The 15,011-nt window shown below is 66.3% G+C and overlaps 2 protein-coding genes across 14 annotated transcripts in view; one reads left to right on the top strand and one right to left on the bottom strand.

Annotated features, from left to right (window-relative positions):
• Nucleotides 1–233: 233 nt before the first annotated feature.
• Nucleotides 234–8,712, top strand: NACAD (NAC alpha domain containing). 13 transcript variants are annotated; one of them, XM_075746899.1, is made up of 11 exons: nucleotides 234–526; nucleotides 2,278–5,048; nucleotides 5,097–5,129; nucleotides 5,235–6,519; nucleotides 6,927–7,154; nucleotides 7,266–7,354; nucleotides 7,449–7,532; nucleotides 7,839–7,985; nucleotides 8,098–8,229; nucleotides 8,322–8,444; nucleotides 8,561–8,712. In XM_075746899.1, the coding sequence occupies exons 1-11, from the start codon at nucleotides 448–450 to the stop codon at nucleotides 8,573–8,575; spliced, it is 4,986 nt and encodes a 1,661-aa protein (XP_075603014.1). In that variant the 5' UTR covers nucleotides 234–447; the 3' UTR covers nucleotides 8,576–8,712. The 13 variants fall into 13 exon arrangements, with proteins under 13 accessions (XP_075603014.1, XP_075603022.1, XP_075603017.1 ...); XM_075746907.1 differs by having other exon boundaries at nucleotides 5,385–6,519; XM_075746902.1 differs by having other exon boundaries at nucleotides 2,278–4,955; nucleotides 5,019–5,129.
• A 2,323-nt stretch (nucleotides 8,713–11,035) lies between these two features.
• CCM2 (CCM2 scaffold protein) overlaps nucleotides 11,036–15,011 on the bottom strand; it is a 36,973-nt gene continuing 32,997 nt past the window's right edge. Inside the window, exons 8-10 of the mRNA XM_075746913.1 lie at nucleotides 14,283–14,421; nucleotides 13,675–13,813; nucleotides 11,036–11,681 (exon numbers count right to left, since the gene is read on the bottom strand). Coding sequence (XP_075603028.1) covers nucleotides 11,401–11,681; nucleotides 13,675–13,813; nucleotides 14,283–14,421 — 559 coding nt within the window. The 3' untranslated portion in view covers nucleotides 11,036–11,400. The remainder of the gene's footprint in view (nucleotides 11,682–13,674; nucleotides 13,814–14,282; nucleotides 14,422–15,011) is intronic.

The following is a 15,011-nucleotide window of genomic DNA, read 5'->3' on the forward strand; positions in this document are numbered from 1 at the left end:
CGGGGTTGGGGAAACTGAGGCCGGGGACACCCGCACCCTCCCCTGCCCCTACATCCCCCCCCCCTCCACCGGAGCTGATGCAAGCAGCGCCCGGGGTGGGCCCTTCCCTCCCCTCCCACCGCCGCAGTGCCTGGCACACACCCCGCTTTCTCCCCGCCGGAGAGATTAAAAAAAAAAAAAATATCAGAGAGAAAGAAGAAAAGGCAGGAGGGGAAAAAAAAAAAAAAAAAAAAAAATCCAGGGGGGAAAAAAAAAAAAAAAAAAATCCTGCTGACATCATCTGGGATGACGGGGCTGATCCTGCTGCCGGCCCCCCCGCCGGAGCCCCACTAATGCTCCGCTTCTCCCGGCGCAGCCGCCTTCGTCCGGCCCGAGCCAAGGGTGCCGGCGGCTGAGCGGGGTGGCAGGCGGCCACCCAGGCCGGCCGGCCGGGCTCTGGGCATCGCCATGCCCGGAGAATCGGTGAAAACCGAAGGGTTGGGGGGATTGGAGAAGGAAAACGGAATGCCGGAGGGATCGGAGGCAGGTGAGGCCGAGGGGAGGCCGCGGCGAGCAGGGGACGGAGGGATGCAGGGATGGAGGGATGCGGGATGGAGGGATGTGGGATGGAGGGATGCGGGATGGAGGGATGCAGGATGCAGGGATGCGGGATGGAGGACGGAGGGATGAGGGATGCAGGGATGAGGGATGCAGGGATGGAGGGAGGACGGAGCAGGCGGGATGGAGGATGGAGGGCGCAGGGCCGGCCACAGCGGCAGCTCCCAGCAGCCGGCACCCCCGGGGCGAGGCGGGGGGTGACTTTGGGGACACCCAGACCCTCGTCACCCCCCCCGGAGCACCCAGCCGTGGCCGGCCTCTCGTTGTGCCCCCCCCCACGCCAGGAGGCCCCGGCAGGACCCGGGGGGTGGGGGTGGGGGGGTGGGGTGCTTCTCTGTGCTCTGGGAAGGCTGATCCCCCCCTCCCCCCAAATCCCCATCCCCCCTGCCCAGGGACCACCGGGGGGGGAAACTGAGGCACAGGGCGGCGCAGAGCCGCGGCCCAAGGTCACCCCACGCAGGGGTCCCCGGGGGCTCCCCGCCGCCTGCCCGTGGGGCTGGGGACAGCCGGGGGGGGGGGGTGTCCCCCAGTGCCACTCTCCCTCTGTGCCTCAGTTTCCCCCCCAGGAGCCGCGTTTGGAGGGGTGGGGGGGGGCTGCGGCTCTCCCAAACGAGGGTGTCGGGGGGGTGTCCCCCTCAGGGGGGCAGGGGGGAGCTGGGGAACCCCAAAACATCCCCCCGGCGGTGGGGGGGGGGGGGGGGGCCCAGCCAGGAAGGGACCGGACCCCCCCAGGGGATGGGGCACAGTCCGGGGGGGGGGGAGGGGGGTGTCTGCCCCCTAAATTACCCCCTTGGGGGCCCCAGATCTAAGGGGGGACCCCAACAACGAACCACTACGGGGGGGGGGGGGGGGCACAGCCCGCCTCCCCTGCCCGCACCTGCCCCGGTGCAGGCAGCTGCCTGCTGAACACCAGGTGAGGCCCCGCCCCCTCCCCAGCAGCCCCCGCGGCCCGGCCCCGCCCCCTCCCCCTATATAACGCCCTCGGGGGGGGCGGGGGGGTCTGTGGGGTTTGGTGCTGGAGTGGGGGCCTGGGGGGTCCCGGTTCCTCCTGCCCCATGGACCTGCCCCTGGGGGCTCCCGGTAAGGCGGGGGGGGGGTGTTTGGGGTGCTCCCCTGAGGGGGGGGTTGGGGTGCTCATGGAGTGTGGGGGCTGCATTGGTGTGTGTGTCCCCCCCCCCCCCCCCCCAACCTGGGTGATGGGGAGCTGAGCACCCACAGACTCAGTGCAGGGGTGGGCACAGAGCTCTTTGCGGGGGAGGGGCTTGGCTTAGGAGAAAAGTGGGGTACCCCCCCCCCATTGGAGGTACCCCCCCCCCATTGGAGGTACCCCCCCCCCATTGGAGGTACCCCCCTTGCTTGGGGATGTCAGGGTCCCCCTTTAATGCAGCTGCATCCTTGTGCCCCCACCCAGGGGCTGAGGGGAGGGGGGGCTGTTGGTGCCCCCCCCCAGAGTCACCCCTAGTGTCCCCTAACTCTGTGGTGACCCCCCCTGGGTGCTCTGGGGGGGTGGGTGCGGGGTGTCACCCTGTTCTCCCACCCCAGGGTTGGGGGGGGACCCCAGTATGGCTGGGTGCCCCCGCCGTGGCAGCATCCTGGCTGAACCCCCCCCTTTCCCCATCATGGGGTGTCCCTGGGGGGGGTCCTGGCACTGAGGGGGGGGTGTCTCCTCTCTCTCCGCAGCCCCCCCGCCTGCCGCAGGCCCCCCGCCGATGCCCGCCAAGGAGGAGGCTCGCCCGCAGCCCGAGGGGGCCAGCTGCGACCCCGGCCCCCCCGCCGCCGCTCCCCCCGCCGAGGCCTGCCGGCCCCCCCTGCCCGCCGACCCCCTGGACACCCGCATCGTCATGGGGGAGGAGACGCGCTCCCCCGCCGCCCCCGAGCTCCGGGGGGGTCCCCCCCCACCCGCCGTGCCTTGTCCCTTCCCCGCTCCCACCAAAGACCCCCCGCAGCGCCAAGCGGCCGAGCCCCCCCCGGGCAGACCCCCCGCCGCCGCCCTGGACCCCGACCTCTTCTTCACGGCCCCCTCCACCCCCATCCGGGTCGGGGGGTCCCGGTTGCCGCCCCCCGCCGAGGAGCAGACGGACGGGGAGAGCGAGGGGCTCTGCTCCCCCCCCACCTCCCCCTCCGGTTCCTACATGACGGCCGAGGGGGGCAGCTGGGGCTCCTCCGGCACCGCCAGCACCTCCCCGTCCTGCTCCCCCAACCTGGTGGCCGAGGCCGAAGGCATGGTGGAAGGTGACGCCATGGTGGGGCTGCCCACCTGCCTGGAGGATCCCCCTGCCTTCACCCCGCCGTCTCCTGAGGAGGAGGAGGAGGAGGAAGAAGATGAGGACGACGGGCCCTTTGCCCCGCCGGGGGATGAGGATGATGATGGGCAGACGCCGGAGGAGGAGGAGGATGAGGATGAGGAGGAGGAGTGGGAGATGTCGGGGGGCGAGGGGCTCCCCGGTGCGGGTCTGATCCCGGCGGCGCTGCTGCCCTTCCGCGGCAGCCTGCTCTTCCAGGCCGAGGCGGTGGAGATCGCCCCGCTGCCCCCCGGCACGGCCCCCCTGCCCCTCTCCGGCGAGGAGGAGGAAGAGGAGGATGAGGAGGAAGAAGAGGAGGGCGGCAGCACCTCGGCCTCCTTCCTGCGCTCACTGTCTGAGACCTCCATCACCGAGGGGGTGGACGAGTCCTTCGCCTTCCGCGACGACACCTCCGCCTCCTCCGACTCGGCCGCCTACGACGGCGAGGAAGACGAGCGGCTCTACGGCACCGAGCGCCACGCCGTGGGGACCGAGGGGGGACCCCCCAGCACCGCCACCGCGCCCCCCGCCACCGGCGCCTCTGGGGATGGCGGCATCGAGCTCCACCTTCACGCCGGGACGGCCCCGGCCACCTCGGGCTCAGCGGAGGGTTCCCCCCGGCACCGGTGCGGCGAGGAGCCGGCGAGCGCAGTGCCCGGCACGGAGGGTGCCGGCGAGGAAGACCTCGGTGCTGAGCGGCTGGAGCTGGGGGCGCAGGAGCGGGAAGGCAGCAAGACCCCCCCGGCACCTTCCGGAGAAGACGGCGTGGAGCCGGACGGCGAGATCTTCCTCACCTCCTCCTCTTCCTCCTCGGAGCTGGAGGAGGCCTCAGCCCTGGAGCCTGACGTCCCACAGGAGCCGGACCCCGTTTTGAGGGGGTGTCCCCTACCGGAGCCCCCCCAGCTCCCCGAGGAGGCCGTGGCGGGTGCCGAGGAGGAGCCGGTGCTGAGGGATGATTCCGGCACGGCAGCGCCAGGAGAGGGGCCCGGCACGGAGCCGGCGGTGAGCGGCAACGTCCTGCAGCCCCCCGGCCCCTGCTCCGGGGAGTCCGGGGACCCCCAAAGCGATGGGCTGGGGGACGATGGCGTGGCACCGGCTAACGGAGAGACTCAGGGCAGCCATGGGAGCGATGGTGACGACGATGGTGACGGTGACCATGAGCTTGGCACCGTGAGAACGGGGAGCCCTGAGCTGGCAACCACCGATGGCCACGATGAGACGGACACCGCGGCCACCGACCTACTGCCATCAGTGACGCCCAGCCTGCCAGATGAGACGGACACCGCGGCCACCGACCTGGCGCCATCGGTGACGCCCAGCCTGCCAGAGGAGACGGACACCGCGGCCACCGACCTGGCGCCATCGGTGACGCCCAGCCTGCCAGAGGAGACGGACACCGCGGCCACCGACCTGGCGCCGTCGGTGACGCCCAGCCTGCCAGATGAGACGGACACCGTGGCCACCGACCTGGCGCCATCGGTGATGCCCAGCCTGCCAGATGAGATGGACACCGTGGCCACCGACCTCGTGCCGTCGGTGACGCCCAGCCTGCCAGAGGAGACGGACACCGTGGCCACCGACCTGGTGCCATCGGTGACGCCCAGCCTGCCAGATGAGATGGACACCGCGGCCACCGACTTGGTGCCATCGGTGACTGACACCGCAGCCACTGACCTGGAGCCGTTGGTGACAACCAGCCCACTGGATGAGACGGACACCGCGGCCACTGACCTGGTGCCATCGGTGACGCCCAGCCCACCGGAGGAGCCGGACACCGCAGCCACTGACCTGGCACATCTGGTGACATCCAGCCCACCGGAGGAGCCAGACACCCCGGCCACCGACCGTGACCTGGTGCCATCAGTGACACCCAGCCCGCCGGATGAGCTGGACACTGTGGCCACTGAGCTGGTGACACCCGGTCTGCTGGATGAGCAGGACACTGCAGTCACCGACTCTGACCTGGTGTCATCGGTGACACCAAGCCCACCAGAGGAGCAGGAGACTGCAACCACCGACCTGGTGCCATCGGTGACACCCAGCCCACCACACGAGCTGGATGTCACGGCCACCAACCTGGCACCATCGGTGACACCCAGCCCGCCGGATGAGCAGCACACCATGGCCACTGACCCCGACCTGGCACCATCGGTGACACCCAGCCCACCAAATGAGCCAGACACTGTGGCCACCACCCTGGTGACACCCAGCCCACCGGATGAGCAGGACACCATGGCCACTGACCCCGACCTGGCACCATCGGTGACGCCCAGCCCACCAAATGAGCCAGACACTGTGGCCACCACCCTGGTGACACCCAGCCCGCCAGATGAGCAGCACACCATGGCCACCGACCTGGCGCCATCGGTGACACCCAGCCCGCCGGATGAGCCGGATGCTGCAGCCACCGACAGCCTGCCGGATGAGCAGGACGCCTTGGCCACCGACCTGGCGCCATCGGTGACACCCAGCCCATCGGATGAGCCGGACATCATGGCCACCGACCTGGTGCCATCGGTGACACCCAGCCCCCTGGACGAGCCGGACATCACAGCCACCGACCTGGCATCATCAGTGACACCCAGCCCGCCGGATGACATCACGCCACCCCCCCCCCCAGCACAGGCCGAGCCCCCGGAGCGGCCGGCGACCGTCTGTTCCACGGCACGAGGGACACCGACGCGTCCCCCCGGGGCTGCTGGCGAAGCCCCCGAGGAGTGGGATGCCACCACCGCCTCCTCCGAGGAGTCGTCCCCGGAGCTGCTGGACACGTCCCGCTCCCGCACCGACTCCAGCTTCTTCACCGCCCCCGAGGACAGCGCGGGAGAGGCGGCCGCCCCCCCCAGACCCCCGTCTTCCTCCTCCGAGGAAGAAGAGGAGGATGAGGAGGATGCTGCTGCCCGTCGCTGCCTGGCCCTCTGCCTGCCCGCCTCGCCCCCCGCCATCCCCCCCTTGGTTTTCACCGCCTCGGAGCGGGAGGTGTATGTGGGGGTCCCCCCGGCCCCCCTCGAACTGCTCCCACCACCCGGTGCCTTTTCGGAGAGCGGGGCGGCCTGGCAGCGCCGGGAGGACCGGCAGCAGGTCACCGCCATGTTACGGGGCTCCTTCGGGGACCTGCCGGCCCCCCGCCTCCCCCCCAGGCCCCCGGAGCCCCCCGAGGTGCCGGCAGAGCCCCCGCAGGGCCCCCCCGGTGATGGGGGGCCGGAGGAGCCCCCGACCCCTCGGCCGGGCGATGAGCCCCCCGGCCAGACTGCTGGGGAAACCGATGCCAAAGTTGCAGGGGAGAGCGGCCCCCCCAGCCCCCCCAGCGAGCCCCCGGCCCCCCCCGGGCAGCAGGAGGAAGAGGGGGTGACGGCGGGGGCCGGATCCAGCCCCCAGCCCGCTCCGGGTGCTGGCGAAGGGGGGGACGCTCAGCCGGAGCCCCCCCCGGAGCCGTCAGGGGAAGCGGCCCCCCCTGAGCCCCCCAGCCCGCCGCCGGCCCCCCGCCCTCTGCTCCCCAAACTCAGCCAAGTGCCTCCTCTTGCCGCCGCGCCGTCGCTGCCGTCGCCGGATCCGGCCCACGGCCCCCAGGACACCTCAGGGCTCCCCGCCGGCGAGGAGCGTCCGTCTGTCCTGCCGCCCGCCAGGAAGCACCTCGAGGGTAAGAGACACCCCCAAACCACCCTCCCCCCCCCCAACCCCCTTCCCGGGGTGTCGAGGGGGAGCAGGGTGGGCATCACCCACCGGTGGGGTGCTGGGGGTCCCCTTTGGGGGTGACCTGGGGTGGGTGGTGGGGATGAGCCGGTGGGGTTCAACCCCTGGAGGGGGGGTTTTGGGGTGCAGCACCAGCTCAGCCCCCCCCCCCCCTTTTGCCACAGCCACCCCCTCTGCCATGGGGTATCGTGTGGGACCAGGGTGGGCATCACCCACCAGTGGGGTGCTGGGGGTCCCCTTTGGGGGGGTCCTGGGGTGGGTGACAGGGGGGTGAGCCGCCTGGGCTCAACCCCACGGAGGGGATTTCGGGGGGGGGGGGGCCCCAACAGCTCAACCCCCCCCCCCCCCCCGCAGCCCCCCAGCCCTCCCCGCACAAGGAGAAGGAGGCGCGGGGCAGGCAGGCGGGGACGGGCAGCCGGGGGCCCCCCCGGGGGTCCCTGCAGTCGGAGTCGAGCTCCTCCAGCGAGGCGGAGGCCCCGTACCCCTGCCCCGAAATCCAGCGCCTGCGGGAAGCCGCCGGCATCGCCCTGCGCCACGACAAGCAGCCCCCGGCCCCCCGCCGCTGCGAGGCCAACCATAAAGGTGAGGGGGGGGGGGGGGTGTCCCTGTGGGGGTGTCTGTGTCTCCCCCATATTTTAAGGGGGGCGGTCAGAGGAGCGCCCGTCTCCATCCCGCCCCTCTGTTTGGCCGCAGGGTCGTGTAACGAGTCGGAGAGTAACGACGAGTCCATCCCCGAGCTGGAGGAACCCGAGGGCTCGGAGCCGCCGCCGGCCCAGACCCAGGTATAGGGGGGTTTTTTGGGGGGGCAGTGGGGACCCTGCCGGGCGGTGGGGCCGGGGCTGCCCTCACACCCCCCCCGCCCCCCGTCTCTGGCAGGCGCAGCTCACCCACTCGCTGGGCACCGGGGAGGAGACGGTCAGCAAGGCGAAGCAGAGCCGGAGCGAGAAGAAGGCCAGGAAGGTGGGACGGGACCCCCGGGGGGGCTGGGGGGGGGATCAGCCCCGGGCACGGGGCAGCCCTGGGGTGTTGGGGGGCAGGTCCCCGCTCTGGGGGGACTCTGGGTCACGCTGGGGGGTCCCCCGTTTTGGGGGGGGGGGGTTTCAGCCTGGCTGTGTGTGTGGGACAGCATCATCCCCCATCCCTGGATTTGCTCTTGTCCCAGGGGTTTTGGGGTGTCCCTGGAGCCCCCCCCTGGCTGCTCTGGGTGTCGTGATGCTGGGCAGGGGGACGTGGGGTCACCCTGTGTGTGCCCCCCCCCTTCCCCAGGCCATGTCCAAGCTGGGGCTGAGGCAGATCCACGGCGTCACCCGCATCACCATCCGCAAGTCCAAGAACATCCTCTTCGTCATCACCAAACCCGATGTCTTCAAGAGCCCCGCGTCCGACATCTACATCGTCTTCGGGGAAGCCAAGGTGACGGGGTGGGGGGGGATGAAGGGGGTGTGTGTGGGGGGGTCCCATCTTGGGGTTGGTGGCCCGTGGGGACACACGGGTGATGACCCTGTCCCCGTTCCCCCCCCCGCAGATCGAGGACCTCTCGCAGCAAGTGCACAAGGCGGCAGCGGAGAAGTTCAAGGTGCCGATGGAGCACTCGCCCCTCATCACGGAGACGGCGCCCACCCTCACCATCAAGGAGGAGAGCGAGGAGGAGGAGGAGGTGGGTGCTGGGGAGGGGGCAGAGAGGGGCCCCCCCCGTGTCCCAGGGATGTGGTGGTGGGGGGGTGACAGTGTTGTCCCACCCCCTCGCAGGTGGACGAGACCGGGCTGGAGGTGAGGGACATCGAGCTGGTGATGGCCCAGGCCAACGTCTCGCGTCCCAAAGCCGTGCGGGCGCTTCGGCACAACAACAACGACATCGTCAACGCCATCATGGTGAGTGGCCTGGGGGGGGGGGGGCTGTAAAGGGGGGTACCCCCCTCTGCTCCCAGCATGACCTGGGGGTGCAAGGTGCTCTGGGGGGGTCCCTGACGCTCTGCTCTGTCCCACAGGAGCTGACCATGTAGCGGCCGGGGGTGTCCCGGCCCCCCTGTATAGATGCACAGTAACTCCCCGGCCCCCCATCCTCCCTCTAGCCCCCCCCACCCTCCTCCTCCGCATCTGTATCGCTCAATAAACGGCCTCATGTATCACTTGGATCGCACCCCGCCTCCGCTCACGGTGATTTTTGGGGGGGCAGGGGGGGGATGACTGGGCTGCTCCATGGCTCCCTCAGCCCCGTATCTGAGGGCTCCTGTCTCTGGAGGTGTTTGGGGGGGCTCAAGGCACCCCCATTTCCAGCAGTGGGGGGGTAGGGGCTGGAACTGGGCTGGGGTGCTGCCTGGGGAAGGGGGGTGAGCGGCACGGGGCGGGCTGGGACCCCCCAGCTCGGGTTGGGGCGGGGGGAGCAGAGCCCCAGGATGCTCCCGAGGCTGTCGGGCATCAGGGCTTTGACCCCCCCCCCCCCGGCACTGAATTCCGAGGTGGTTTAACAAAGCCGGGCTTTGGCAAAGCCCGAGGGAGGTGAGCGAGGGCTTTAGCAAGGAGACAGACCACCGTCGGGTGCAGAATTATATTTACCTGTAAGAAATACTCCGTACATTAAGCATACATACACAGCCACCACCGGGGCTGGGGACGCTCCGGGGCTGGAGCGGAGGTGACAAACCCCCTGGCTGCTGCCACCGGAACGCTACAACACAGGGTTATTTCCAGAATTAAGTCCCGTTTCCCATTGAAGTATTAAAAAAAAAAAAAACCAAACCCCACCACAAGCTGTTACAGCTTCTGTTTTATAGCTCTCCGTATACAATCGTGTCAAAAATAGGGCTTTTTTTTCCAAATTTAAGTCTTTAATGACTCGAACATCCACGTGTGCGACTTGCTTTTAATCTGTAAATGATAAAAAGGCACTAAGAACCTGCCCCTGGCTCCGAGCGCTCCCAGCCGCTGCCTCCTGGGAGTGAGGAGGAGGAGGAAAACCTTCGTCCCCAACTCTGGAGGACTCTGGGGTCGGAGGGGCGAGGGCTGGAGCCTGGACCCTCACCTCCCCTTCCCACGGCGGACGGCAAAACCCCACGGCAGGAGGAGGAGGAGGAGGAAACCTCGGAGCTTCTCCCTCAAGTTTCGCTCCTAGGGAAGGTGCTCTCCAGGATGGATGTGTCCTGGCCAACCCCTTTCCTCCAGGGGCTGCGGGGGGGGCCCTCTTTGGGACCCCCAACCTCCCGCTCCAGAGTTTATCAACCCCAAAACTAGAAGGAAAAGGGCTGTTGGAGGCTGGTCGCCGGCTGTAGCCACCCCTGTCCCCTGGCAGGTGAGTCCCCGGCTCCCCAGGGAGCCGCACACCCGAGCACCGGGGTGACTTGAGCACCTTCACCCCTAAAGTCCTGGGGAAGGAGGGGTGGGGGCTGCGGGGACCCCTGGGAGTGGAGGAGAGGGGGGGTCACCACCCCCGGCCCCAGCCTGAAAGGGGGCGGGATGGCGGCTCCGTGCAGGATCGTACCGAGGGCCGGTGCCTGCGATCCCGGGACGGGCAGGTAAGAAATGGCTGGGGAGGGGGAGGATGGGGGGGATGAAGGCTGCTCCCTGCCCGGGACAGACAGTGGGGGCCTTGGGGACACAGAGCGGAGGAATGGGCAGGAGGAGGCCGGGGCCCCCAGGCCGCTGAGCCAGCGTCTGGCCTCAAAGCACACAGAGCTCCCCCCGCCGGGCACCCCCAACCTGGGGGGTGGAGGGGGCTCCAGCACAGGCACAGACCCAGCCAGGGCCACCCATGGGTGCCAGAGACCCCGGCCGATCCCTGGGGTGCTGCCTGGGCTGCCCCATCCCTCTTCCAGCCCCGTCACCCTCCTGGTTGTGGTTCTAAGATAACTGGGGACCCCCCTGACCCTTCTCAGGTGCCCCCCATGGGGTACCTCCCTCTGCCCGGGAGCGCTCCTCAGGCGGGGGCTACAGATTAAAAAAATAAGTGTGTATTTATAACTGTCTGTAAAATATATACAACGTGTACACCCCCCCCCCGCAGCCCCCCGACTTCCTGGATCAGCTCTCCTGTCCCTGGGGGGGCGGGGGGGGGGGACAGCAGGGTCCCCGGGGAGCCCCGGCAGCCCCCCCATCACCTCCTGCCGGCACCACGGACCCCAGGACGGATGTTGGAGGACCGTGGGGTCCCCCAGACTCAGGGGGAGACACGCAGCAAGTCCTCGTGCTCGGCAGGAAGGCGATGCCCCGGCAGGCGCTGGCAGCTGCCTGCGCCCCAGCCTGCTGGCAGGTAAAACGGTATCTGTGTGCCCCCCCCACCTCCCCGGTGCCCCCCCACTATTCCTGAGCAAAGCTGGGGTGGGGGGGGGTGGAAATGGGTTTGCAGGGCAGGATGCAGCAGCCCAAGCGCAAAGCTCAGGGCACAGCCGGCGTTCGCTGCCACCGCAGCGTCGGCAGCTTCTCCTGCGGGGCTGGAGCCGAAATGCTTCGACAACATCGACAATAGGTTTAAATAATTCACATTGTGGTAAACTTCATTCAAAAACGGGGAGAGGAGGAAGAGGAGAGCAGTTACAAGAGGGATACCATGTGCAAAACTGTAAACCAGGCAGAGGGTTGTAGCCGACTCGTCTCCCCGGCCTCGCTCACCGCCGCGCCGGTAAAACCAAACCAGGGTTGGTTTGGGGTCCTCCACCGCAGCGTGTCGGCACGGCGAGAGGACACCGGCCATCTGCTGCTTGGAGCCATTAACAAGGATGGGAGAGTAATTACATCCTGATCCAGCCCCAAAACCTCTTCCGGAGCAACGGTCAGGGTCCAGGCACCGCTGCGGGGTCTCTCCGAGGCAGGGGGAGCGTCCCCCCGCTCGCCCTCAGGAGGAATCGCGGTCCATGCTGCACCCCAGGGCTTCGATGTCATTGCTGATGTGCGAGATCATTCGGTCCCACTCGTCCTCCTCCGAAGGGACGGACTGGTCGTCCGAGCTGCCGGCAGCGCCGTTGCCGTTGGTGGTGGAGTTGGAGGTGGTGCTCAGAGTCCGCCTGTACCTCCCAAAACTGTCTGTGATGATGCCCCGGCCGTCCTTCACCCCGATGGTCTCGAGGAAGTTCTCAAAGTGTTGGCTGTCCTTCTCGGGGATGAAGGGCCGAAGACCTGGATCAGGGAAGAAAAAATGCGAGGAGGAAATCATTAGCACCAGCGTGTGTTTTGCACGGCACGGAGACACCCGGGATGGGTTTCCACAGGGATTTGCTGTCTGAAATTCCCCAGGGCTTCTGCACCTTCCAGCAGAGCCCAGACGTCGAGGCCAGCTGCCGTGTCGCACCCCAGCTCCCCGAAACGGCACAGGGCTGGGTGGAGGAGCGTGTTTTGGGGGACAGGGACGGCTGGAGTCTCTAGCTTGTGCCCCATCTCTCACTTACACCCCTGAGAACTGCAGCGGCTGCCCACGGAGGACAAAATCCTGCTCAAAAGGATCATCTGCTAATTCCACACCCAGACAGATTGCTGGGCTTTACCGAGCTCATCGCTGTAAGGGCGCCCGCAGCAGCGCAGGCAGGGCGGCCGCAGAACATCTGTCCCCTCTGCGCATCCCGTCCCTGGCAGGGTGGCTGTCCCCAGGCCGTGCTGCCCATTATCCTTTGAGGAGTTTAAGTAACCGACTCCTTTTTCTTTGCAATGAAAAGTCGGGTGAGGGGCCTCAAGGGCAACTGTTCAAGCTAAAGCTACTTAAATGTCTTTTCTCCAGCTGCCAGGCCAAACCTCATCTCTCTCCCTAACCCCTCGTGGTGTGTGTCCGTGCTGGCCAAAGCCAGCTTATCCCTGTGCTTCCCATAGTCGGGCCTGCCTTTAGGGCTACAGTCATGACTCCAACCCTTGGAAAAAAAAAACAACCAAACCTCTGGGCACTCAAAAACTTGAAAGAAAAACCTTTACAGGAGGTTTCAGCATCAGCTGAGCCTGAGTGGAAGGTTTGCTGCTCCTCAGCTTCTCTCTCTGTCATTGCCCACCCCGGTGCATCCCAGGGGGAGCAGCCGGCGTTCAGCCCCGCTCTCTCCCGGGGGAGCACGGTGCCAGCGTGACCGCCCCGGCTGGGAAAAGCAAGTCAGAGCTGCATTTTGGGGATGTGAGGCCGATCTGAAGTCAGCCTCCCGGCACGGCGACCTTACTATTGCACCGGCTTTGGTAGCGGTGATGTTAAAAGCAAGTCAGTCGCGTGCGCAACGCTGAAAGAAAACGCCTTTGTGCTGGCGGAGGCGCCCGGCTGCGCTGCTGGATGCCCAGGACAAAGGGAAGAGAAGCCGGCGGGCGAGAGAACGCGCCGACTCCAGCGAGCGACCCTCAGTGCTTTCAGATCTGCTTTTAAGAGGGTGAAAACACAAGGTATTGCTTTCCAGCGACAAGAGGCATCTCCCCTTTGGTCCCTGGGCTGTTTGAATGCCCCCCCCCCCGCCCAGTGCTGGCACGTGGGGCCCTGCAGCCGTGTCACTTGGGGTGCAGGGTGGCTCAGCACCCTGTCCCGGTGCTCCTGCCCCCACCCCACAGGCTCTTGTTTGAGATTATTATTAAAGCCAAATCAAAGCAGGGAGTCTGAGCAGGGGGGACCTGAAGAGCCCCCGAGGATCTTGGCATCATTTTAGGGAAGGGGAATGAAACGGTCCTGTTCCCCTGCCAGGGCACACGGGGTCAACGTGCCTGATGAACGGCACATCCCGCACCGGAACTGCCTGGTTTTGGGCACCACAAAGCCGGCCAAGGACCAGAGCCCTCTCTCTTACTCCCGTAAGAGCCTGGTGGCTGGTCTGGAGGAGGTACGCAGGCTCCCTCGGCTTGCAGGAGGGAGAGAAGAGCATCTCAAGGGATGACTCAAGCCCCTGAGATGGGGGCTGGAGCTAGCTGGACCCAGGTGCCCTCAGGAAAGAGAGGTCTCTTGAAGATACAGATGCGAGATATGGATTGAGATGTTGCCCCTTGCTTGGTGACACCCCAAGGAATCTTTGTGCCAGCCACCCCCTCGCATCCCACCAGCCCGCTCGTGCGTTGGCGATCGGTACCAGGCACGTCACGAGGGCTCGGCAGCAGACCGACGCCGGCTCTCCCCCTCTCATCGGTCATCCGTGATGAACCCCCGGCAGGTGACCCTCACCTAAGAGCAGGAACTTTCTGCTGTCCCCATAGAGCTGCTTCAAGTTGATGCAGAATTCGTGGATCGAAGCCCCGTTGCGATACTCGTGCAGGAGCATTGCGAACTGCTGGATCTCTTGGGAAGAGAGTTTCGTTCGGAGCTGCAAAAGAGAAGCACACCGCAAAGGTCACTGATCCTTTTTTTTTTTTAGGATGATGGGGAGCCTGGGAATGGCGTTTACTGGATTTCTTTCTGCAGTAATGAACCAGATTATCCCGATGGAAAAGCAGGACAGGCTGGTGGAACTCACGACTGAGCTGGCAACTTTCAAACAGGGACCGCGGCTCGTGAAGTGACGGACCTGGCGCGCCGTGGACAGCGTGACGTGCCCTAACGTGGTGAGAGGGGACAAGGGGGTGAGGACGCTCCCGCAGCAGAAAGATGCGAGCCAACGTTCGGGTCCCGTGAAGCATCCAAGCGCAATTTGCGTGAAAAAAAGAGGAGGACGGGATGTTCCTGCACAGCATGGGCTCACGTTCTACACCTCGAGGCCAAATCCCAAGAGCATTCGAACACCGTAAAGGGAAGAAAACTCTTCCGCCCTGTCCTGCAACCTGAGGGCACCCTACCGTCATCATATAGTCCTGCAGGAGCTCTGTCGCCGTGGTGCTCAGCTCGCTCTCACTGACTGTCTTAACGTGCGGAGACTGTTGCGTGGAGAAGGAAGAGGGGGAGTTGTCACCTGCATCCAAGGTTTCTGGAAAGGAACTGAAATGCAAACAGATCGTGAATCCTCCAGAGCTCCCTGGGCACCTTCTGCGTCCCCGTCGCTGTCGGTCGCGGAATGGGAGAGCACGGAGGAGCGGAGAGGCACGTGGAGACGCGCTCTCTCTGCGCTAAGGCTGGCAGCCTTCCGCTCCCGAGAGCGTCCCACACAGCGCGGGGACTTTAACTCTATGGGTTTGGTGATGGGCTGAAAATGAAGCCCTGTGTGGAACAGTGCGAGGGGAAAAAAAAAAAAAAAATCTCAAAACGCCTTATTTTGGCATTAAACGTGAAATTTTTGAAGAGCATCAATCGATTTTAACAACTGGTTTGCGTGTCAGGTTTTCAGCCCACAAATGCTATTAAGGTTTTCAGTGGGAACAGGCTCAGGAGGGAAAAAGTTTCCAAAATAAAATGGTTTGGGAGGGAAAACATTTCTCCCAACTCCAGCTGGACTTCACCGAGGCAAAGCAGCCGGGCGAGCATCGTGTCCCCGCTTTGCTGACCATACATCACGTACGTGACCGTCTCCGGAAACCGCCGGCGGCAGAACAATCCAGCCACGGACGCTGCAGAGGCAGGGACCACGGCAC

The sequence above is a fragment of the Balearica regulorum genome, chromosome 2, assembly GCF_011004875.1.
Source record: "Balearica regulorum gibbericeps isolate bBalReg1 chromosome 2, bBalReg1.pri, whole genome shotgun sequence".
Classification (NCBI taxonomy): domain Eukaryota; kingdom Metazoa; phylum Chordata; class Aves; order Gruiformes; family Gruidae; genus Balearica; species Balearica regulorum.